This window comes from Eulemur rufifrons, chromosome 20 (genome assembly GCF_041146395.1).
Source record: "Eulemur rufifrons isolate Redbay chromosome 20, OSU_ERuf_1, whole genome shotgun sequence".
Taxonomy (NCBI): domain Eukaryota; kingdom Metazoa; phylum Chordata; class Mammalia; order Primates; family Lemuridae; genus Eulemur; species Eulemur rufifrons.
This window is the reverse complement of record NC_091002.1, coordinates 6,052,039-6,076,061: the sequence shown is the minus strand read 5'-3', so window position 1 is coordinate 6,076,061 and position 24,023 is coordinate 6,052,039. Positions and strand designations below refer to the sequence as shown.

Below are 24,023 nucleotides of genomic sequence, written 5' to 3'. Positions count from 1 at the left end.
GGACGACTCTAGGGACCTCATATAAGTGGAATCGCAGGATTTGTTCTTCTGTGACTGCTTACTTCATTTAGAATAATGTCTTCAAGGATCATCTATGTTGGAGCGTATGATTAATATTCCATTGTATGAATAGAGCACCTTTTGTGTATCCATCTGTCGGTGGACACTTGCTTGGGTTGCTTCTACCTTTTGGCAATTGTGAGTAAATGGAATTTTTAAAATTTTAGTTTCCAATTGTTGATTGCTAGTATATGGGAGTACAATTGATTTTTATATGTCAATCTTATATCTTGCAGACTTAACAAATCAGTTATTAGTTTTAGTGGCTTTTTTGATAAATTCCACCAAAGTTTTTATCAAGAACAGATTTTGGATTTTTTTTGTCAAATGCTTTTTCTGCATCTATGTAGATCAAATGGTTTTTCTTTTTCAGTTTTATTAATAAATGGTTGAGATTGTCAGATTGGATGAAAAAGCAAGACCCAACTAAATGCAGTGTATAAGAAACATCATAAATACAAAGACACAAATAGATTAAAGGCTGGTGCAGTGGCTCACGCCTGTAATCCTAGCACTCCAGGAGGCTGAGAGGTGGGAGAATTGCTCGAGCCCAGGAGTTTGACAACAGCCTGAGCAAGAGCAAAATCCTGTCTCTACAAAAAATAGAAAAGTTAGTAAATCATAAATAAGTAAAAAAAAAATAGGAATCCATGAGTGCATTTTGATAATAATTTAGAGTGCATTTGCATAATAAATAGAAAATAGAAAAATGAATATGCAAGAAGGCAGGATTCTCCCTTACTTCACAAGTGGAAAAACTGATGCTGCATAGACCACCTTGACCAGGCGACCTCAGTGAACACCATTGAGTGGCTGGTGGGCACTGTGACACCTGAGGAGGAGTCAGCATCCAGCAGGTGTGTCTCCTGCACCTAATCATGGAGAGACATCAGGCCCAAAGTGAGGACCTTTCTATTAATAGAAATGATGTCACTCTTCTAAAGAGCATCAAATTAATTAAGGAATCAGTGGCAGTATAAATGATAGCATGGATATGAAGATGTTTTCCTGGTTCCTATGAGCCTAGAATGCTTTGTGTGCAGTGCTGTAAGGAGCAGTACCATAGGACTGAAAGGAAAGTTGAGCTTCTCAGGAAGCCAGCAGTGATTGTTCAGGGTTCACAGAGATTTTTGAGTATTTCAACTTGTGTCTTTCTTTAATGGCATCAAACATTGATTTGTGTATGTCATTGAAACACTTGGTTTTTTTCTAATGATTCTTTTATAGTATGGTCTTAGATCTAACCATCTAAGGGAACACAAGAGAAGTGCACAGTCAGCTCTCCTCTCTGCAGAGCCTGTGGGCCGGGTGGTATGGCCCAGCCTTCCCTGCTGACCTCCTGCCATGCCAAGGTGCTGCTGTTGCCTGCTGACCTCCCAGCCTAGGGCACTAGCCAGTGTCCCTGCAGGAGTGGATTGCTAAAAGCACCCAGTGGCCCACAGTGTTAGCACTATACCTGCTCCTCTGAAGGCCATTGGCTTATGATTTGAACCCTTGAGAAAGAAATGGGTTTTAGGAGATGTCTGCTGAGTGGTTTTAGAACTAGAGCCCTTAGAGATTCCTTTGAGTCCCTGCCTGTGGTTGTGCCTGTAAACGATAGTAGGAGAAAGGCTCAAACCCCTCTCTCCCATCCCCCTGCCTGCTCTCTCCCACACTCATGGAGTCCCGCCTCTCCAGTTTCTCCGGATCTGCGCTGACCTCTTCCGTCTGGTTCCCTTCCTCGTGTTCGTGGTGGTGCCATTCATGGAGTTCCTGCTGCCCGTGGCTGTGAAGCTCTTCCCCAACATGTTGCCATCCACATTTGAGACCCAGTCCATTAAGGTGAGGTATTGTGGTAGTGAGCTCATTTCAGAATCAGTCCAGAATTCACTAGGATAGTGCCTTGTTTGCAACCAATGTTTTAGGTGTTATTTTGAAGCTTTATGTTGTCTTCATGTTGTCCTTCTGCTATGCTCTAATTATTTAGTGGATACTGTGCTTCAGATTTGTTTCTCTTTAAATGTGTTTTAGATATGGTTTTCTAGATAGGTGAGACCCATTCATGGGTTGCAAGATCCATCTAGTGCAGGGTCAGCCGGCTATAGCCCACAGGCCAGATCGGGGACCCGCCACACCCGGTTGTGTGTGTCTGGTCTGTGGCTGCTTTTGTGAGTCACCAGTAGAGTTAAGCAGTTGTTTCAGACCACATGGCTCACAAAGCCAAAAAGCTTTACTGTCTGGCCCTTTATGGAAAAATTTTGCCAATCTCTGCTCTAGAGGGTCACACGTATTTTTTAAAACCATGAAATAGAGTTTCAGAACGTATCGCACTTAGATGAGAGTAAGCGTTTTGTGAAGTTTCTCCTAGTGTGTGTGGGGAGGTGCCAGATGCTGTTCTTGCTGGGGTCATGGCCTCAGGAGTTGGAGCACCCTCCTCAGCCACAGCCTCCAGGGAGGTGGGGTGGCCTAGGGCTGGCAGGGGACGGCGGGGTGGGCTGGATCACAGTGCCTTCTCTTTGCCCTTGCAGGAGGAGAGGCTGAAGAAGGAGCTTCGGGTTAAGCTGGAGCTGGCCAAGTTCCTCCAGGACACCATTGAGGAGATGGCCTTAAAGAACAAGGCAGCCAAGGGCAGTGCCACTAAAGACTTCTCCGTGTTTTTCCAGAAGGTACCGACCGTGATGCTCCTGAGCCCTGTGGCCTCAACCTGTTGACCTGAGGCTGGTTAGAGCCGCAGAGCGCCACTGTGCCCTGTCTGGGAGCTCTCCTCGCTTTCCTTTCCTCTTTTTTGCTGTGCTCTGCAGAGAGTGGGGTTCTAGGCAGGAGCTGGCTGTTCCTTCAAGGAGTTGGCCAGTGACAGCTACAGTGTGTCAGGCCTCCCAGGGTCCTCAGGGAGATGGGGCTGCTATGTCTAGACTGAGCCCCGCTGGCATTCAGAGTCGCTTGCTTGTGTCTTGTGACTTTGCTACAGGCCAGGTGGTAGAATCTGACAGAGGAGGGACCTAAGACCAGGAGTTGTGAGGCGCTGGGTGATCAGGCTGGGCTCTTCTGCGAGGCTCCACCACCTGGCTAGAGTCAGTCAGGATGGTCCTGATGGGCTGGTCAGAGGCCTGGTCTGTGCGGCAGAAGGGGAAGGAGGAGGGGACAGATCTCCGGGCTTTCCTGTGGCCATGTGGCCAATGAGGTGGGGAATGGGAGAGGGTGAGTGCCCTGGAAGTGTCCCCAAAGAAGCAACAGGGATGATAGTTCCAGGGTCATTGAGCTTGAGGGATGTGTGCCACACCGTGTCTGTGGTGCAGAAAGAGCTTAGGTCAGAAGCTCCAGCTGCATATGTGTGCCGTCTGTGGTGTCTCCATGCTGCAGTGCAGAGGCGAGCGGGTCCCACAGCCACAGCCACAGCCTCAGCCTGAAATATTTGCAACATGGCTCTTTACAGAAAAGATGGCCATGCCCCACTATCACTGTGGAAAGGAGCTGGGCACAGCCATGAGGGCTGCAGCGTTGTAGAAGCCCGGGGGCTGGCAAGATGGAAGCCGGAGGGCCTGGGGGCCAGGTCCTGCCTTTCCTGGGTCACTGTGAGGCGCCAGCTCTTGAGAAGGATGTGCTCATGGTCACCTGAGTTGGAGTATGATGTGTAGGGCATCCCTCCAGGGGCACACCTATGATCGTTTCTTGGAGTTGGTGTTCTGCACAGGCAGTTTGGATCATTTTGATTTAGGGAGCTCCTGGGGATGGGCACCAAGTCAGGCTGGTCCCCCTCATCTCTCCTCTCTGTGAGGGACTGTCCCAGCCCAGCTCTGGGCAGAGACAGCTGGTGGCTTGTCCATCGGGTGGGAGAACATGTAGACAATCATCCAAAGAGCCCCAAGTAGTTTGAGCTGTGGGGCTCAATCCTCTTCCTAAAGGACAAGAAAGTTGGGTCCCAGCAAGAAAGGGGCTTGAAATGGCCACCCACTCCCCTGATGCTCAGAATATTGTACGTACACATAGCTGTGCCCTCTTCCTGCCACCAAGCAGCTGGGGTCCTGGCACCAGGGTTCCAGGGTGCTGCCCCGCAGCCATTTCCATAGCAGGGCCTCCCCCAGTAGAAGCAGCCTCAGCTCTGTTGGCTCAGATGCCACCCATGATACCTGCCTGCAGCAAAGACCACAGCATCACCCCCAGGCGAGCCCAGTGCTGGCAGAAGTCAGCAGTTTGTCTTTGGGATGTGTAGGCAGCTTCCAACAGGAGCGTAGGTGAAAGGTGGGTGGTCCAGGGTCAGATGTGGGGCCTGAGACTGGGGAGGGAGCCAGGAGAACGAATACACACACACACACACACACACACACACACAACACACACACACACACACGCAGTGAATAATACTTGCAATTGCTTCTGCAGATCCGGGAGACGGGGGAAAGACCTAGCAATGAGGAGATCATGCGTTTTTCCAAATTATTTGAAGATGAACTAACTCTGGATAACCTGACGCGGCCACAGCTGGTGGCATTGTGCAAGCTGCTGGAGCTACAGTCCATCGGCACCAACAACTTCCTGCGGTTCCAGCTCACCATGAGGCTGCGGTCCATAAAGGCTGACGACAAGGTGAGCCACTGAGGCGCCACTGAACAGGCTTGGCTCTGTTTCTCTGGATTTTTACCTTTTTTCCTGATTACATGAGCAGTGTAGAAACTCTGGAAGATACTAAACAGAAGAAGACAAGATCACTGGTAGTCTGTCACTCCCAGATCATGACTTTGACGGTTTGTGCATTTCTGCCCACCCTATCCTGCGTATGTACACACAGAGTGAGTGTGCATGCATGTCTGTCTCTACTGTAGTAAATATTGAATCACATGGCCCTTACAGGTTTTCACTTGGCATGACATTCTGAGAGCCCCCCATATCACTAAATATTCATTGAAAAGATGAATTTTAATGACTACCTGGCATTTCAATAGATGAATGTACCATACTTTATTGAACCAACACTTTAATCTTTTGCTACCTCAAACAACACTGTAATAAATATCCTTTAGCACAGCATTTTGCTCCAAATCTTTTTTTTTTTTTTTTTGAGACAGAGTCTCACTCTTCGTCCCAGCTAGAGTATAGTGGTGTCATCATAGCTCACAGCAACCTCCAACTCCTGGGCTTGAGCAATCCTCCTGTCTCAGCTTCCCGAGTAGCTGGGACTATAGGCATGAACCACCATGCACAGCTAATTTTTCTATTTTTTATAGAGATGGGGTCTCGCTCTTGCACAGGCCGGTCTCAAACTCCTGAGCTTAAGCAACCCACCCGCCTCGGCCTCCCAGAGTGCTAGGATTACAGGCGTGAGCCACCGTGCCCAGCCCATCTTTTTACTTTCAAGCTTCCTGAGTCCTTATATTTACAGTGTGTCCTTGATTTGATCTGGTCTGGCAATCTTTTAATTGGGGTAGGTAGTCCATATTTTTTCTCTATTTGTCCCACCTGTTCTATGTTCTACTCACTTCATTTCTTAATTTCTTCTCTCTTTCCTTTTTATTTCTTCCTTTTCTTTCCTTAATCTGCTTCCTTTCTTACCTTCTTTTGGATTAGTCAGATATTTTTAGATTATTTCACCACCTCCATTAGCTTATTATTACTTATTAATTACTACAGTAGTTTCCTAGAGTTTGCAGCCAGCTGCTGCCCTCCCCATCAGTGCTGACACCTAAAGACACTGGGGCTCCATTTACACCCTGGACCCCCCTGCCCCCACATGACGTTGTGGTTTTCACCAGCCTGAGCTTATTTATAGGCATCTGCATTTTTACCCTCCTCACTGTGATTCCTTCTTCCCTGCATTTCTGTGTTTCCATCTTGATTATTTTCTTCTACATGAGGAATTCCCTCTAATATTTCCTAGGACATGGATCTGCTGTGGTGGATTTTCTTAGTTTTTGTTTGCCTGGATGTGTCTTTGTTTCCTTTTCCTTTTTACAGGGTTTTTTCCATGGGTACAGAACTCCAGCCTTGCTGTTCTGTTCCTCCTGCACCTATAGGTTCTCTCGGTGTCTGGCTTCCACCGTCTCTCCTAGGAGGGCAGCTGCGTGGCCTGTCATCGTTTCTTTGAGTTGTATATCTTTTCTCTGACAGCTTCTAAGATTTTTTTCTTTATTTTTGTTTTTTTAGCAGTTTTGTAACAATGTATATAGGTGTATCTGTCTTTGTGTCCATCCATTTATTGATCATAATGCTCTGTTATAGCAGGAAACGCTGCCTTTACCCTTCTGCTCCCCTCGGGGCCTCCTAACTGTCCGTCAGCCTATTTCACCTTGTCTTAGTACATGTGCACGTTTCCGTATTTTACACCCTACTTTGCTTTTAGGTTACTGACCCTCTCTTCTTCTGGGTCTCATCTATTACTTATCTCATGAGTTTTTAATTTCAGTCCTAGAAATTCTGTTTGGTTGTTTTTTAGAGTTCTCAGGTATAACTGTCCATCCTGTCATCTGCTTTCTTCAGCACACTAGTCATAGTTCATATCTGATTACTCTAATAACTGGGTGGTCTATAGGTCTTTTTCTTTCTGATTATTTTTTATTTTTTTGGAGACAGGGTCTCACGCTCTCACCCAGACTGGAGTGCAGTGGCTTCATCGTAGCTCACTGCAGCCTGGAACTTCTATTTTTTTATAGAGACAGAGTCTCACTATGTTGCCCAGGCTGATTTTAACTCCTGGCCTCAAGCGATCCTACCACCTCAGCCTCCCAAAGTGCTGTGTAGGTCTTTTTCTTTTGTTTTCTGTCTTGGTTTTGTTTGTTTGTTTGTTTGTTTGTAGTATTTAGCATTTCCTGCATGCAGGTATTATCTATAGAGACTTATAGCAGTTCAGGAAGGGCCCACACATCTGGGGAGCAAGCCAAGGGGCCCGTCACCCATACCGATCAAGGCCAGGGCCAATAGGGAACCTGAACCTCCACCCTTGCCAGGATGCAGCAGGACACCCACGCCCCTGACTGGGATGGCAGCAGAGAAGGCTGAGCAGGGAACTGGTTCTTCATCCCCAACAGGTGGTTGTAAGCTACCTTCTCCACATGCCCAAGGTGTCAGTAGAGACCAGGTAGGGAGCCTGGCCTTTCACTCTCAGCTGACAATAGCAGTACACTCCCCTCACTGATGGGGTGGGGTCAGGACTTTCACCACTGCCCAGCAGTAACAAGGTCACCTCCAACCACGGTGTCAGTGGAAGCCAGGTGAGAAACAGTAATAAAGCACTTCTTCCCCCTCAGCCAGGGAGGCATCTGTGGAGGCCTCGTGGGGAGCCAGGACACTCGCCAACCCCTCCCAGAAGTAACAAGAAGTGCCTCTCCCCTGAGGTGTCAGTGGAGGCCAGATGGGAAGCCTGGACTCCAAACAGGGCAGCACTCCCACCTGTCCTAGAATGTGCCTGTAATTTAGTTTAGAAATGTGACTGAGTGACAATACAATTCCGTCAACAGAAACTTGTTACAGCTCCTCTGGAAACATGGCACAGTATGCCACTTGGCCACGTGACACCTGGACACCTGTGAGAATTGTGGTTCTGCCTTCATTCCTGTGTGCAAGGAGGAGCCAGGTGGAGACATTTTTGAATGGGCAGGAAGTAAAACACAGATGTTAGGGTTTGTGGTTGGTCAGGGAAAGCTGGACCTCAGGGGAGATGCAGTCAGCTTTGGGATTTAGCTCGGCCCTGTGATGAATAGATTTGAGACTAGCCTGAGCAAATCATCATTTGCAAAATCTACAGAAGAACATACCTCCTGCCCCATGCCAGAGTGGCATCAGAAGAAGCCAGCTAGGACGGAAGATTGAAATAAGATCCAGATTCTCATAACGTAGTACCCAGAATGTTCAGGTTTCAATCCAAAATCATTTGTTATGTTAGAACCAGGAAGATCTCAAAATGAATCAAAAAAGGTGACTACTAGGTGCCAACACTGGTATAACAGGTGTGATACTGGGCTGGGCTAACACCTGTAATCCCAGCACTTCGGGAGGCAGAGGTGGGAGGATCCCCTGAGCTCAGGAGTTTGAGACCAGCCTGAGCAAGAGCAAGACCCTGTCTCTATAAAATATAGAAAAATTAGCTGGGCGTGGTACCATGTGCCTATAGTCCCAGTTACTCGGGGAACTGAGGCAGGAGGATTGCTTGAGCCCAGGAGTTTGAGGTTGCAGTGAGCTGTGATGACGCCACTGCACTCCAGTCAGGGTGACAGAGTGGACTCTGTGTCAAAAAGAGAAAAAAAGAAACACTGGACAGGCTGGGTGCAGTGGCTTATGCCTGTAATCCTAGCACTCTGGGAGGCCGAGGCGGGAGGATTGCTTGAGCTCAGGAGTTCGAGACTAGCCTGAGCAAGAGTGACACCCCGTCTCTACCAAAAAGGAGAAAAAAAAAAAAAACCTAGCCAGGCATTGTGGTGTTCACCTGTAGTCCCAGCTACGTGGGAGACTGAGGCAGGAGGATCGCTTAGAGCCTAGGAGTATGAGGTTACCGTGAGCTAGTCTGACACCACTGCATTCTACTCAGGGCAACAGAGTGAGACTCTGTCTCAACAGAAACAAAACAAGGCAATTGAACACCCCTCCTCACAACCCGCCACCCCTTCATTAAAAAAATAAAAATAAAAATTGTTTAAAAATATTAAAATAAAATAAAAAACACTGGACAAAGGCTTTTTTTTTTTTTTTTTTTTTGAGACAGAGTCTCACTCTGTTGCCCAGGCTAGAGTGAGTGCCGTGGCATCAGCCTAGCTCACAGCAACCTCAAACTCCTGAGCTCAAGCGATCCTCCTGTCTCAGCCTCCCGAGTAGCTGGGACTACAGGCATGCACCACCATGCCCGGCTAATTTTTTCTATATATATATATTTTTTTTTTAGCTGTCCATATAATTTCTTTCTATTTTTAGTAGAGATGGGGTCTCGCTCTTGCTCAGGCTGGTCTCGAACTCCTGAGCTCAAACGATCCGCCCGCCTCGGCCTCCCAGAGTGCTAGGATTACAGGCGTGAGCCACCGCGCCCGGCCTGGACAAAGGCTTTAGAGCAGCCTTCACAACAGTGCTTCAGGAAGCTATTGCTGATTGAAACACTTGGGGAAATAGAAAGTCCCAGCAAAGAAAAAAGATACTAAGAAGAACGAGATGAAAACTTAGAACTGAAAAATACAATAACTGAAATAAAAAACTCAGTGAGTGGGCTGATGGAAACTATCCCTTTGAACAACAGAGAAAACAAGTTAAAAATGAACCCCACAGCCTATTCTACAGCAAACGTCTAACATCTGTGTTCAGAGTTCCAGAAAGAGGAAGAGGGCAGGGCTGGAAAGGCACTTGGCGAAGTAATGGCCAATATCTTCCCAGATTTAGTAAGAGACATAAATCTGCAAATTTAAGAAGCTGAGTGAGGCTCAAACAACATAATCCCAAAGAAACTTATACCAAGACATATCAGAGTCAAACTAATGAACACTGAAGACAAATAGTTTTGAAAGCAGCGAGAGAGAACGGCATCTTTACCTGCAGGGGAAAATGATTCAAATGACATTGGGCTTCTCCTCAGGAACTGGGGAGGCCAGAGCAGGTGGAACAATATTTTTCAAGTGCTGAAAGAAAAGAACTGTCAGCCTAGAGTCTACAACCAGCAAAAATGCAGGAATGAGGGGACAACCGAGACATTGTCAGATGAAAGGAAGCTAAGAATTTGTCATCAGCAGACCTCCCCTACAAGAAGGGCTGAAGGAAGTTCTCTGACCAGAAAGGGAACACTAAGAGAAGGAACCACAGAGCATCAGGAAGAAAGGACACTGCAGGAGAAATCGTGGGTTAATACGATAGGCTTCTCCTCCTCTGCACCTTCTAAAGAGCTGGGTTGGTCGTGGCAGAATGATGGCACTAAGTCACGTGGTTCTGGTGCAGGTGGAGGGGATATGTGAGACGCTGTTACAAATGGAGGTGTCTACACTTTCCTTGGACTGGTGAAGTGACAATACTAGTGGATTATGATGAGTCATGTCTGTGTAACATGATTCCCAGCGCAGCCCCTGAAAACGCTGCTCAGAGAGACAAACTCAAACCTACTATAGAGAAATCAGAGTAGAACTCAAATAACCCACAGGAGGACAAGGAAACGAAAACAGAAACAAAAATTAGCTTTATTCATAATAAATAAGCCAGAAAAAACCCAGATGTCCTTGACTGGGTGAATGGAGAATGCTCCTTAGCAGTAACAAGGAACTGACTTTGGGTACGTACAGCAACGGCTGGATCTTCAGGGAGCCCTGAGGTTATGTCCTGGTTACATGCCGAGCGATCCCATTTCTGGAACATTCTTTATTGATAAAATTACAGACATGGAGATGAATGTGTCTGGAAAGCTCAACTTGAGGGATCCTGTGGGAGTGGGAATTGTTTCTGTCTTAACTGGATCAATGCCAATGTTCTGGTTATGATGTGCGGTTTTGTAGGATGTTACCCCTGGGGGAACTCAGTAAAGGGTGTGTGGGATCTCTGTATTCTTTGTTACAACTGCAGTATATCTACAATTATGTCAAAGTGTTTAATTTTAGAAATGGAGGCAGTGGTACCACCTACCTCACAGGATGGTTGAGGGCAGAGGTGACGGTGTGGGGAGGACTTGGGAACTGCCTGGTGTGAATGAGGTGGCACCCAGCTGTTTGTCTGGCAGCGGCCTGTTGTTACTTCTCTGTTTCTTCTCTTCTCATCTGTTGCCCCTTGTGTGGCCTCTCTGCCCTCTGTCTCTGGGACTCCTGTTTGCTTTTTCAGATTTGGGCTACATGACTTCAGGCTGAGGGGGAGCAGAGGGAGCCCCTTTGGATATGAGGCCAAGATACACCGTCACGGTGTTTGGGCCCCTCCCCTTCTCTCCCTCTTTCCTTCTTTTTCCATCCTGGGAACGCTGAGAATGCTTTGGCACATGCTGGACTGTGGTTATCAGGAGGTGGCAGGCACAGCCAGGGCCAGGCTTGGTCTGCCACCAGGAGAGATGGGCCCTTTCTCTGAGCCACTGAGGAGAAGGTCCATGTCCCCAAGCAGGGATAGGTGGAAGTAGCTCCTCTGCGTCTTGGGGTTTGTCTGGCCATCCTGCACTTCCCAAGATCCTGGCCCTCAATCAGGGGGTTCTGGTCACTTCAAACCTAGAACTGGGCTTTGGTGGTGATGGTTTGTCTTTTTCTTGGCAAAGCCTTTTAGACACTTATTCCCACATGTGTTACCATAAATACCATAAACCACTGAAGACCTTTCACACTGATAATTAATTGACTTCCTTTTCTAGCTGATTGCTGAGGAAGGGGTGGACAGCCTGAATGTCAAGGAATTGCAGGCAGCATGTCGGGTTCGGGGCATGCGGGCCCTCGGCGTCACAGAAGATCGTCTGAGGGAGCAGCTGAAGCAGGTACGGAGTCTGAGGGTGGGCTCGGGTAGATTCGTAGCTTTCCCTTCTTTCCAGACCCGAGCAGACTTGTTGTGGGAAGACCTGAGACTTACTGAAGACTTTTTCTTTCTTTTTGTTTGTTTTTTTTTTTTTTTTGGAGACAGAGTCTCACTCTGTTGCCTGGGCTAAAGTGCCATGGCGTCAGCCTAACTCACAGCAACCTCAAACTCCTGGGCTCAAGCGATCCTCCTGCCTCAGCCTCCCGAGTAGCTGGGACTAATCTGTTAACCTTCTGGTCCTACCACACGTACACGGCATCCCCATGTTCTTGACTTTGGTAGCCTTTTTTTTTTTTTTTGAGACAGAGTCTCACTTTGTTGCCCGGGCTAGAGTGAGTGCCGTGGCATCAGCCCAGCTCGCAGCAACCTCAAACTCCTGGGCTTAAGCTATCCTACTGCCTCAGCCTCCCGAGTAGCTGGGACTACAGGCATGCACCACCAGGCCCGGCTAATTTTTTCTGTATATATTTTTAGTGGGCCAGATAATTTCATTCTATTTTTAGTAGAGATGGGGGTCTCACTCTTGCTCAGGCTGGTCTCGAACTCCTGACCTCGAGCGATCCACCCACCTTGGCCTCCCAGAGTGCTAGGATTACAGGCGTGAGCCACCGCGCCCAGCTTTGGTAGCCTTTTGAGTATTTTGGTTTACTCATCTGCTTTTGATTGATTTTAAAGATTTTAGTAACTTACTCTTCTCTTGGTTATCTACAGTCAAATGAGGCCTGAGATTTATAGCCTTTGAAATTTCTGGGGCATGGTCACATTTTGACTGTCTTTCTTAAGTGTGGCCAGGGAAGGATTGAGTAACGTGACCCAGTCTGACCTCTGGAACTGGCCCTTCTCTTGGCTGCCCTCTGAGCAGCTGTCTGCCCACTCGGGTGTTAGTGCACCCTGCCTTTCAGCAGCTTGAGAGGGCCTCGGGCAGAAATCCAAATGCCAAGTCTGTGTGGCACCGATGCTATCAGATGGTGCAGATTGTACGTTGGGTGGGTGACAGCCATAGCCATTCATCCTTTACATCAAGAGGCTTAAAGGGTACAGGGCTGGAGCCTGTCTCCCGACTGCCCTGCCACTGCCTTTCTTGGCAGTCACCTGCTTGTCTAGTTTTTCATGCAACCTCCAGGTGTCGAACATCCGCTTCCCCTCTTTAACACAAACAGTATTTTTCATGTGGTGCATCCTCAACCCTTTGTCGTCCATGGGCTGCATCTGTGATGCAAAACCTTCTGTGTGGTACGTCTGGCCTGTGTGTGCTGACCGTCCCTGGAGCTATTCCCAGCCTTCTGGAGCACAGCAGGGGCACAGGCAGCACACACAGAGATGTCTGTGAGTGGGAGGCCGTGCGGGCACCGTTGCTGCCTAGGCTGCTCAAGAGAGGCTGGCACATGGGGAGTTTGGGCGTGAAGTGCTCGCATGTTTTCCTTCTCTGTCCACCTCTGCCCAACATTTCCTCCCTATTCATGGGGTTTTTTTCCTCATCTCTTGCCCTGTTTGCGTCTTGCCTCAGTTTGCGTCTAAACATTGTCATAGTGTTCTTTGTCCATTTGAAGATTGTCTTGGTGTCACTAAAGCAGCCTGAAGACACCTGGCCTGTAGCAGGCTGAAGCACTTAATCTCTGAGGGAACTCAGCGATGCTGCCTCTGGGCTGTTTTTAATGGAAAAGCCTGCTTGCTGTTCTTAAGTCCCTTGGTGGCTGCTGCAGGGGTGCCAAAGACTCTCTGGGCACTGCAGGCGTCTTTACCAAGGTGGTTGTTGTCTGAGGCGCTGCAATAGAGCAACATCCAGGCCATTAAAGTTCGAGGTTCATCTTCCCTGGAGAGTTTCTTCTGGTGGCTTAGTGGACTGATTAGTGCAAGTCCTGCTTTGGCTGTTGCACCATTCCCCTCCTCTTCCCAGCCATACCAGAACAGTAGAAGAACATTCTGGGGTTGAAAGCCCTGGGCCACTTGTGGGAGCTGCAGGTGGACTGAGGTTGGTGGGTGGGGTGGGAGCTGCATGTCTGGTGAGATTGGGGTCTTGTGTTCTAGTGGCTGGACCTGCACCTGCACCAGGAGATCCCCACGTCACTGCTCATACTGTCCCGAGCTATGTACCTCCCAGACACCCTCTCGCCCGCAGACCAGCTCAAATCTACGCTGCAGACCCTTCCAGAGATCGTGGTATGTGTTGTCACGAGACCCCTTTACCTGGTCACTTTGTAAGTGGCCCCCTCTCTTCTGAGATGGGGGGAGGGGACACCAGAACACTCACTTCCTCAGCTGTGGGAGCCCCCACCCAGGAACCCCCAGGTCTACTCACTGCCCCTCATGTCTCCCTCCCCTCGTCCATTGTGGCACAGTCACTCAGTGCACCCTGAGGGATCCTGATCCTGCCACGGGTTGGCTGTACAGGGCACATCTGTAACACAGCACTCACCATTTTTGCCAGTAGTGTGTCCGCTTTCTCTGAATATCAAGGGATCATTTCATAGGCACAGGAGGTGACCCTCTGTGCCTTTCCCAACAGTTGAGGGGCAGCATCCCAGCAGTGCATGCTATCTCTTTTGTGTGAAGCCCTGATGGTGACAACGCTCAGAGATAACAGGGCAGGGGCAGAGACCCGGGGCAGCGTAGGCCTCTGGTGGCTGCTAGGGTTCACTCACAGGTGTGCCCTCCTCTCCGAAGGCGAAGGAAGCCCAGGTGAAAGCGGCCGAGGTGGAGGGCGAGCAGGTGGACAACAAGGCAAAGCTGGAGGCCACACTGCAGGAGGAGGCGGCCATCCAGCAGGAGCACCGGGAGAAGGAGCTGCAGAAGCTCTCACAGGCAGCGGTGAGCAGCTGGCTGCGGCCTGACCCTGCTCCATGGGATGCGAGGCTGTCCTGGTCCAGCCCACCTAGAAACTCCCTCATGCCCATGTACTTGCCCCTAGTTTGAGTCTTGTTTATTCCTTCCTGGAATGGCCAGGGTGGCACAGTGGAGGCAGAATGGCTGAGTGTGGGACCTCCCCAAGGGAGAGCCACAGTGGTACCTGTAGGGGTGTGGCTTGGCTATCTCTCCCTAGTCTGGGTGCTGGTCATTGCACAGGGCCCAGCTCAGCACTAAGGCAGTGCCCACCTTTTCGGGGGCCTTGCCTTAAGGAGCACTGGCAGAGGAGCCTCAGGTTCCCTTGGGTTCTGGGCTATGCTGCAACTCAGTCTTGGGTCCTCCTGGGTCACTTACATGCGCAGCCACCCACAGACTCAGCCTCTTGGGTCCTCCTGGGTCACTTACATGCGCAGCCACCCACAGACTCAGCCTCCTTCTCTGCAGGTGACAGGGTGGCATGGTGGAGTCATGGGGAGAAGCCAGCGATGAGGGGAAGTACTCTGGCTTCCTCCGTAGAGGGGCCTTGGGACCTGGCCAGTTGTGGGGCAGCTGCATGGCGAGTCCTTCAGGGCAAGCCTGTGCCATGTGCACCACCCAGTGTCACCTAGAGGCCTCTTCCAAGTGTGGCCTCTGTCAGTCACACCCATGCTGCTTCTGTGGGCCAGCGTGGTGCTGAGCTGGTATGGCCTTGCATTTCAGAAGGACGTTGAGCTGGAAGGAGCAGAAGCTGCCCCTGGGGGGCCAGTGGCTGAGCCACAGCCAGAAGTGCCTGATGTGACCCTGCAGTCAGAGACCCTGAAGGACACTGCCCCAGTGCTGGAGGGCTTGAAGGTAACTGGGGCCTGTAACAGCTCCTGAGGACATGGGGGCTGAGGTGGGTGTGGTCTGCTTAGTGGACGATGGACAGTTGTGGGGCAGGGATGGGGACAAGCTGAGAGGAAGTGGGGGCAAGGGAGTGAGCATGAGGCCAGGGGACCCTGGGTGGCTTGGGAGGTGTGAGGAGAGCAAGTCTGACTTGGTTCCGAGCTCTGCCCAAGTGCCTGGCAGGTGAGGCTGCTGTGAACTTGGTCTGCTGGCCCGCTGTGCTGTGTTGCAGGTTCTGACACCTGAAGCTTGGTTTCTAGGCCCCCTGTCAGCCTGCCTGGGCAGTGGCTCGGCCGGTAGTAGTCAATGTCACCTGCTGGGTGACCCAGGCTTGGGGCACCATCCAGACCCCATGTCAGCCTGTGAGGCATAGCACGTCCTGTGGCCTCACCATCCTCAGTTGACCTCCAGGCTCCTGTGCTGCCTGTGTGGGGCACCTTCTGTGTGGAGCTCACAGGGACCCTGGCACCAAGGAGCAGGTCCTAGGGCCATGTTGGGCAGAGAAAGTGTCTGATAGACAGAGGGAGACAGCTTGGCAGCTGGAGCAGGAGAGAACCGGGTGGGAGATCTCTGTCTGGGGTCTTAGCTGGGGGATCCTGAAGGAGGTGAAGAGGCAGCAAGCCTGGCCCCACCCCTAGAGGTCAAGGGGAGGCCACTATGAGGTGGAGCATGTTGTTCCCTAGACACAGGTGAAAGAGGGTGGGTGGCTTTGGGTACTGAGGGGGGAGGCCTGAACCTCAGGTTCTGGTGGGCAGCATGGGGTGGGTGGCAGTCTTGTCAGGAGCAGTGGCAGAAGCAGTGGTCCTTGGAGGACCAGGGAGGGCAGGGCCCCTCTAGGCAGCCCCCAAGGCGGCTGACTGGAGCCTGTGGGGACTCCTTTTGGAGGCTGGCATGGCTTGGGCTAAACCTGGTAGGAGGCCAATGGCCTGAGGAAAGCAGGTGTTCACCCTGCTGGTGGCCCTGAGGCCCGTGGGGAGCGTGGCCCAGGAAACATGGAAACAGACATGTGGTGTCATCCTGGCTGAGAGAAGGAGGTCACCAACCAAGCAGCAGTCTCAGGAGCCTGGGCAAGCTGGGCTTGAAGGGGTGACCCAGGGAAGGGGGCCCTGAGCACTCCTGCAGAAGGCGGGGAGCTGGGCTACCAGGTGTCAGTCAAGGACTGAGCTACCACCGTCATTTGTAAGGAGCGCAGGGCTGGAATAGGGGCCAGCAGAGCAGAGGTGGGGCCTGGCAAGGCAACAGAGCACATTTCCAGAAGGACCAACGCTGCAGGTCAGCAAAAAAGGAGGGACGGACTGGGCGTGGTATCTCACACCTGCATTCCCAGTCCTTTGGGAGGCTGAGGTAGGGGGATTGTTTGAGGCCAGGAGTTTGAGATCAGCCTGGACAACCCAGCGAGACCCCATCTCTACAAAACAGAAGAAAAATTAGCCGGGCGTGGTGGCACACACCTGTAGTCCTAGCTACTCGGGGGGCAGAGGCAGCAGGATCACTTGACCGCAGAGTTCGAGGCTGCAGTGAGCTATGATGATGCCATCGCACTCCAGCCTGGGAGACAGAGTGAAACCCCGTCCCAACAAAAAAAAGTAGAGACCCATCAGTAATAGGATGGGATGGTTGGCTAACTTCGTGGAAGCAGATGAATCCTGTTTCCAACAATTGAAAGACTTAGATGTAAAAGGAAATTTAGGACTCTTGGAAGAGTATATGAACTAAGGGTTGCCAAGAATTTCTTAGAAGCACAAACCTTTAAAAAGTTACAATGGAGAACTTTGGTTCCCTGAAAGGATAGCATAGCGTGGAAAAGACAAGCACCTCGTTCCTCCAGCCAGGGCAGATCTGGAGAGTTCAGTGTTGGGCGTCTTTGCTCATGAAGGTGGAGGGCTGAGCAGCTCCATCACCAGTAAGAACGTTGAGTTGGTAGCCGAGAACCTTTCCATGAGGAAAACCCCAGGCCCAAATGGCTTCACAGGTGAAGTCACTGATGAAACAAGCACCAAGGACCAATGCTCTGCAAACTCTGCAGAAAACTGAGGAGACGAGAACATTCCCCAACTTATTTGATGAGGTGAACATTACGTGATAGGAAAGCCAGACAGATGTGAGAAAATTATAGACTGATATGTTCTATGAACATAGATATAAAAAGGTTTTATTCATTTTTAAATTTTTTATTTTATTTTATTTTATTTTTGAAACAGACTCTCACTCTGTTGCCCAGGCTAGAGTGCCGTGATGTCAGCCTAGCTCACAGCAACCTCAAACTCCTGGGTTCAAGCAATCCTCCCGAGTACCTGGGACTATAGGCATGCACCACCATGCCTGGCTAATTTTTCTATATATTTTTAGTTGTCCAGCTAATTTCTTTCTATTTTTTCAGGAGAGACGGGTTCTCGTTCTTGCTCAGGTGGGTCTCAAACTCCTGAGCTCAAATAATCCACTCGCCTCGGCCTCCCAGAGTGCTAGGATTACAGGTGTGAGCCACTGTGCCTGGCCTTAAATTTTTTTTTTTTTTTTTTATACTTTTTTATTTTTCTGAGACAGAGTCCCGCCCTGTCACCCTGGCTAGAGTGCCGTGGTATCAGCCTAGCTCACAGCAACCTCAAACTCCTGGGCTCAAGCAATCCTTCTGCCTCAGCCTCCCAAGTAGCTGGGACTACAGGCATGCACCACCATGCCCGGCTAATTTTTTCTATATATTTTTAGTTGTCCCGCTAATTTCTTTTTATTTTTTAGTAGAGACGGGGTCTTGCTCTTGCTCAGACTGGTTTTGAACTCCTGAGCTCAAACAATCCGCCCACCTCGGCCTCCCAGAGTGCTAGGATTACAGGCGTGAGCCACCGCGCCCGGCCTGGGCTTTTCTTTAATGGGAGACTTTTTATTACTGCTTCTTTCTTGTTACTTGTTATGAATCTATTTAGGTTTTAGATTTCTTCATGGTTCAGTCTTGGTAGGTTGTAGGAATTTATCCATTTCTTCTAGGCTTTCCAATTTATTGGCATATAGTTGTTCATAATAGTCTCTATTGATCCATTTTTGTCTTTGATTTTATTTGAGTCTTTTCTCATTTTTCTTAGTCTGGCTAAAGGTTTGTTGATTTGTTTGTCTTATCAAAAAACCAATTTTTCATTTCATTGATCTTTTGTATATTTTTTAGTCTCAATTTCATTTATTTCTGCTCTGATCTTTATTTCTTCATAATTTTGAGTTTTGTTTGCTCTTGCTTTTCAAATTCTTTAGGATGCATTGTTACGTTGTTTATTTGAAGTTGTACTACTTTTTTGATATAGGCATTTATTGCTATAAACTTCCCTCTTAGTGTACTGCCTTTGCTGTATCCCATAGGTTTTGGTATGTTGTGTTTCTGTTTTCATTTATTTCTTAATTTCTTCATTGACGCAGTGTTCATTCAAGAGCATATTATTTAATTTCCATGTGTTTGCATAGTTTCCAAAGTGCCTCTTGTTATTAATTTCTAGTTTTATTACATTGTGATCAGAAAAGTTACTTGATATGATTTCAGTTTTCTTGAATTTTTAAATTTTATTTATTTATTTTATATTAAGGGGGTGCAAACGTTTTTGTTATATGGATGGCTTTTATTAAGTCAGGGCCAATAGTGTACCCATCACCTGAATAGTGTTCCTTGTACACGTTAGGTAGGTCTTTACCCCCTTCTCTCCTCCCCGCCTTCTTGATTTCCAGCAATTTTTATTTCTTTTCTGTGCCCATCAGTTAGTTCCAAATTATTAGAGAGTACACGTGGTATTTGTTTTTCCATTCTTGAGATACTTCACTTAGAATAATGGTCTCCAGTTCCAACTATATTGCTGCAAGTCATTAATTCATTTCTTTTCATGGCCGAGTAGTACTCCAAGTTTTTAAATTTGGGACTTGTTTTGTGGCCAAACATGTGGTCTGTCCTTGAGAATATTCTGTGTGCTGAGGAGAAGAATGTGTATTCTGCAGCTGTTAAATGAAATGTTCTGTAAATGTCTGTTATGTCTATTTGGTCTATAGTGCAGATTAAGTCCAATGTTTCTTTGTTGATTTTCTGTTTAGGTGATCTGTCCAGTGCTGAAAGTGGGATGTCAGAGTCAGCAGCTGTTATTGTATTATGGTCTCTTTTTCTCTTTAGCTCTAATGATATTTGCTGTATATATCTGGGTGCTCCAGCATTGGGTGCATATATATTTAGAATTGTTATATCCTCTTGCTGAATTGACTCCTTTATCAATATATAATGACCTTCTTTGTCTCTTTATACAGTTTTTTTCTTGAAATCTATTTTATGTGATATAAGTATAGCTCCTTTTGCTCTTTTTTGGTTTCCATTTGCATGGAACGTCTTTTTCCATCCCTTTATTTTCATTCCATGTGTGTTTTTATAGGTGAAGTGAGTTTCTTGTAGACAGCACATAGTTTGGTCCTTTTTTTTTTAATCCATTCAGCCACTATGTCTTTTGATTGCAGAATTTAGTCCATTTACATTCAATGTTGTTATTGATAATAAGGACTTACTGCTGCCATTTTATTTGTTTTCTGGTGGTTTTTTTTGTTTGTTTTTAAAGAGACAGGACAGGTCTTACTCCCTTGCCCAGGCTGGAATGCAGTGTTGTGATCATAGCTCACTGCAGCCTCGAACTGAGCTCAAGCAATCTATCCTCCCATCTCAGCCTCCTGAGTAGCTAGGACTATGAGGGCACGCCACCACGCCCAGCTAATGTTTTCTGGTTGTTTTGTTGGTCCTTCCTTTCTTCCTTCCTTTTCTGCAGTCTTCCTTTGCATGAAAGTGATTTTCTCTGGTAGTATGTTTTAATTTCTTCTTTTTTATTTTTTGTGAATCTGTTACAGGTTTTTGTTTTGTGGTTACCAGTAGGCTTGCAAATAACGTCTTGTGACCAATTAGTTTAAACTAATGACAGCTTAACTCTGATGACAAAGAAAAGAAAACAAACAAAAAATAAAAAACTCCACACTTCATTTCTCCCACTTTTTTACTTTTTGTCTCTATTTATATCTTTTTATATCATCTATCTCTTAAAAAGTTGTAGTGATTATTTTAGATTGGTTTGTCTTTTATTTTTCCTACCTGCAATTACAGTGTTAGAGTATTCTGTATTTCTTTGTTTACTTACTATTACTGTAAGTTTTATACTTTAAGATGGTTTCTTGATGCTTGTTCATTTCCTTTTCTTTCAGATTAAACTCCCTTTAGCATTTCTTGTAAGACAGGTCTGGTGTTGACGAAAGTCTTTAGCTTTTGTTTGTCTCGTAAAGTATTTCTCCTTCATGTTTGAAGGATAATTCTGCAGGATGTAATATTCTAAGTTGGAAGGTTTTTTTCCTTCAGCACTTTGCATATGTCATGCCGCTCCTTCCTGGCCTGGAGGGTTTCCACTGAGAAGTCTGCTGCTTGACATATCAGAGCTCCTTTATATGTTATTTGCTTCCTTTCTCTTACTGCTTTTAGGATCCTTTCTTTATCCTTGACCTTTGAGAGTTTGACTATTCTATCTGTACTTTAATTTAGTCTTGTTTGGGTGGAATCTGCTTGGTGTTCTTTTTTTTTTTTTTTTTTTGCCTGCCAGAGAGGTGTGAGATGCTTGGTGTTCTTTGATCTTGTACTTGGATGTTCCTATCTTTCTTTAAGTTGGGAAAGTTCTCTATTATTGTTTTTTTTTTTTTTGAACAAACTTTCTACTGCAATTTCTCTCTACTTATCCTCTTAAATTGACCCTTTTGAGGCTATTTTCTAGATCTTGTTGGCATGCCTCATTCTTTTTTGTTCTTTTTTTCTTCTTTGGCGGTGTACTTTCATATTATCTTTGAGCTCACTAATTCTTTTTTCTGCTCAGTCATTTCAATGTTGATAGATGCTGATGCATTTTTAAATTTGTCAGTTGCATTTTTTACCTCTAGAATTTCTGCTTGATTTTTTTTTTTATTATTTCAATCTCTTTGTTAAATTTCTCTGATAGAATTCTGAATTCCCTCCCTGTGTTATCTTGCAGCTTGTTGAGCTTTCTCAAAATAGCTATTTTGAATTCCCTGTGTGAAGGTCACACATTTCCATCATTCCGAGATTGGTCACTGTTGCCTCATTTAGTCTGTTTGGTGAGGTCATCTTTTCCTAGATGTTCTTGATGCTTGTCAACATTTGTCCATGTGGGGCATTGAAGAGTTAGATGTTTATCAGTCTTTACAGCCTGGGCTGTGTCTTCCCATCCTTGAGAGAGCTGTCCACAAATTCAAAGGGCCTTGAGTGTTGTAGCCTAAGCCAGCAGTCACTGTAGCCGTTTCAGCACTAGGGGGCGCCCTTGGCCCAGGAACGCTGCAGCGCTGGAAGACTCCTAGATACACAGCTTGGTGGGATTACTAGGCAAAGTCTCTCACTCTCTTCTTTCTCTTTCTCCCAGTCAGGAGTGTCTCTGCACTGGGCTGCCAGGAGTTTGGGGAGGCATCACGTGGGCTCTCCCATGGCCACCACAGCTGGCACTGCACAGGGTTGTACCTGAAGCCTTGCAGACCACCACAGTACAGGGGGCTTGCCCAAGGCCCTGGGCCACTATTGCCTGATTGCTGTGGCCTGACTGCCGCTGATGTTTATTCAAGGCCCAAGACCGCTTTAGTCAGCAGGTGGTAAATCCTGCCAGAACTGTGTTCTTCCCTTCAGGGGAGTGGATTCTCTCCTGGCCTAGGGTGGGTCTAGAATCACTGTCCAGGAGCAGAGATCTGAAACCGGGGGCTCAAGGAATCTGCCTGGTGCTTTATTTTACTGTGGCTGAGCTGGTACCCAAGTTGCAAGACAAAGTCCTCTGTACTCTTCCCTCTCCTTCCCCCAGGCAGGAGTCTCTCCCCTCCCCCCAGCTACATTCCCTGGAGTTGGGGGAGGGGTGACACACACAGGCACTCTACTTGGCCTCCACAGCTGGTCTCACACTGTGTCATGTGCACCCTAATTCCACTGCCTCTGAGACCAGTGCAGCACTAGGGCTTGCCCAAGGACCGCTTCCTTGTGGCCTGACTGCCACTCACATTTATTCCTGGCCCCAGGCCTATTTAATCAGCCCATGGTGAGGCCAGAACTCATCTTCCTCCCCAGCTGGCCTAAGGCTGGTCCAACACTCCCTCTGTGGGCGCCAGCAGAGTTCTGCACTGTGTTGTGCTCCACTGTGACAGGGCAGTGCTGAGCTCCAATGCAAAGTCCCACACTCACTTCACTGTCCCTCCCCCAAGCGCACAGATTCTCTGCTGGGCTGTGGGGAGGTCGGGGGAGGAGTGTAGGCAATGCACGACTGTCTTTCCTACCCTCTTCAGTGTGGCTTTACTTGGTATAATATTAAGCGAGTACTGGGATTGCTCACCTGATTTTTTGGTTCTTATGAAAATTGTTCAATTTGATGTTCCTGTCAGGGGACGGTTGCTGGAAGGTTCTGTTTGGCCATCTTGCTCTGGCTCTGCCAGATGTAAAAATTTTTAACGAACTTTTTAGCAAATCAAATGCAACTTTTCTATTAAAAAAAAAATCATGACCATGTGGGATTTGTCTAAGAAATAAAAAACTTAAAATTTTAAAAATCAATCAATGTAATTATTAATACCATATTAGCAGACTAAAGGAGGAAAGCCATGTATTATCATCTCTACAGCTGCAGAAAGAGCACATGACAAAAGCCAGCATCTGTTCCTGATAAACAGATGTTCAACGTACCGGTAGAAGGGAACTTTCTCAGCCCAGTCAAAAGCATCTACAGAAGCACCTGCAGCTGGTGTAGTTTTCAATGGGGAGACACTGACAAGGATGTCTACCCCTACCACTATGTTCAGCATTATACTGGGGTCCAGCCAGGGCAGTTAGATAAAGAAAACAAATTAACCATTTAGATCAGAAAGGAAGAAGTAAAACTGTGTGTATTCACAAATGATGTGATTATGTGAAAATTGATTGTACTTCTCTGTACTAATGAACATTCAGAGATTGAAAATTTAAAAAGTATGTCATTTTTAATAGCATCCCCCTAAAATGAATTTCTTAGGGATAAATTTGAAAAAAGATGCAAGAGCTATACACTGAATACTTTACAATGTTACTGAGGTAAATTAAAGAACTAAATAAATGAGATTTACTGAACTCATGGATGTGAAGACTCAGTGTTGCTAATCTGTTAATTCTCTGTAAACTGATAATATCGATTCTCCAAGACCTTCATAATCTCAGCAGATTTTTTTTTTTTTTTTTTTTTTTGAGACAGTATCTCACTCTGTTGCTCAGGCTACAGTGCTGTGGCATCAGCCTAGCTCACAGCAACCTCAAATTCCTGGGCTCAAGCGATCCTTCTGCCTCAGCCTCCCAAGTAGCTGGGACTACAGGCATGAGCCACCGCACCCAGCTAATCTTTTCTGTTTTTAGTTGCCTGGCTAATTTTTGTTTCTATTTTTAGTGGAGACAGAGTCTCGCTCTTTGTCAAGCTGGTCTCGAACTCCTGACCTCAAGCAATCCTCCCACCTCGGCCTCCCAGAGTGCCAGGATTACAGGTGTGAGCCACCACACCCAGCCTCAGCAGATTTTTTTTGTTGAAATTGACAAACTTATTATAAAATTTATATATAAATTCAAGGACCTAGAATAGTCAAGACAATGCTTATAAAATAACAAAAGTTAGGGGGATTATACTACCTGATTTCAAGATTTATAAAGCTACAGTAATCAAGATAGTATGAAATTGGCATAAAGACAGGTAAGAAGTAAACCCATATGTAGATAGGGTTGATTGATTTTCTCCAAAGGTGCCAAGACAGTTTAACAGGGAAAGGACAATCTTTTCACCAGATTTTGC

General features: G+C 47.3%; 2 protein-coding genes across 2 annotated transcripts in view; one reads left to right on the top strand and one right to left on the bottom strand.

Annotated features, from left to right (window-relative positions):
* The window catches only part of FGFR3 (fibroblast growth factor receptor 3), a 366,177-nt gene that overhangs the window by 316,628 nt on the left and 25,526 nt on the right, over nt 1–24,023 (bottom strand). The window lies entirely within an intron of this gene.
* Nucleotides 1–24,023, top strand: part of LETM1 (leucine zipper and EF-hand containing transmembrane protein 1) — a 44,991-nt gene that overhangs the window by 13,534 nt on the left and 7,434 nt on the right. The window contains exons 4-10 of the mRNA XM_069496183.1: nt 1,738–1,881; nt 2,568–2,705; nt 4,420–4,623; nt 11,318–11,437; nt 13,504–13,635; nt 14,140–14,283; nt 15,019–15,150. Coding sequence (XP_069352284.1) covers nt 1,738–1,881; nt 2,568–2,705; nt 4,420–4,623; nt 11,318–11,437; nt 13,504–13,635; nt 14,140–14,283; nt 15,019–15,150 — 1,014 coding nt within the window. The remainder of the gene's footprint in view (nt 1–1,737; nt 1,882–2,567; nt 2,706–4,419; nt 4,624–11,317; nt 11,438–13,503; nt 13,636–14,139; nt 14,284–15,018; nt 15,151–24,023) is intronic.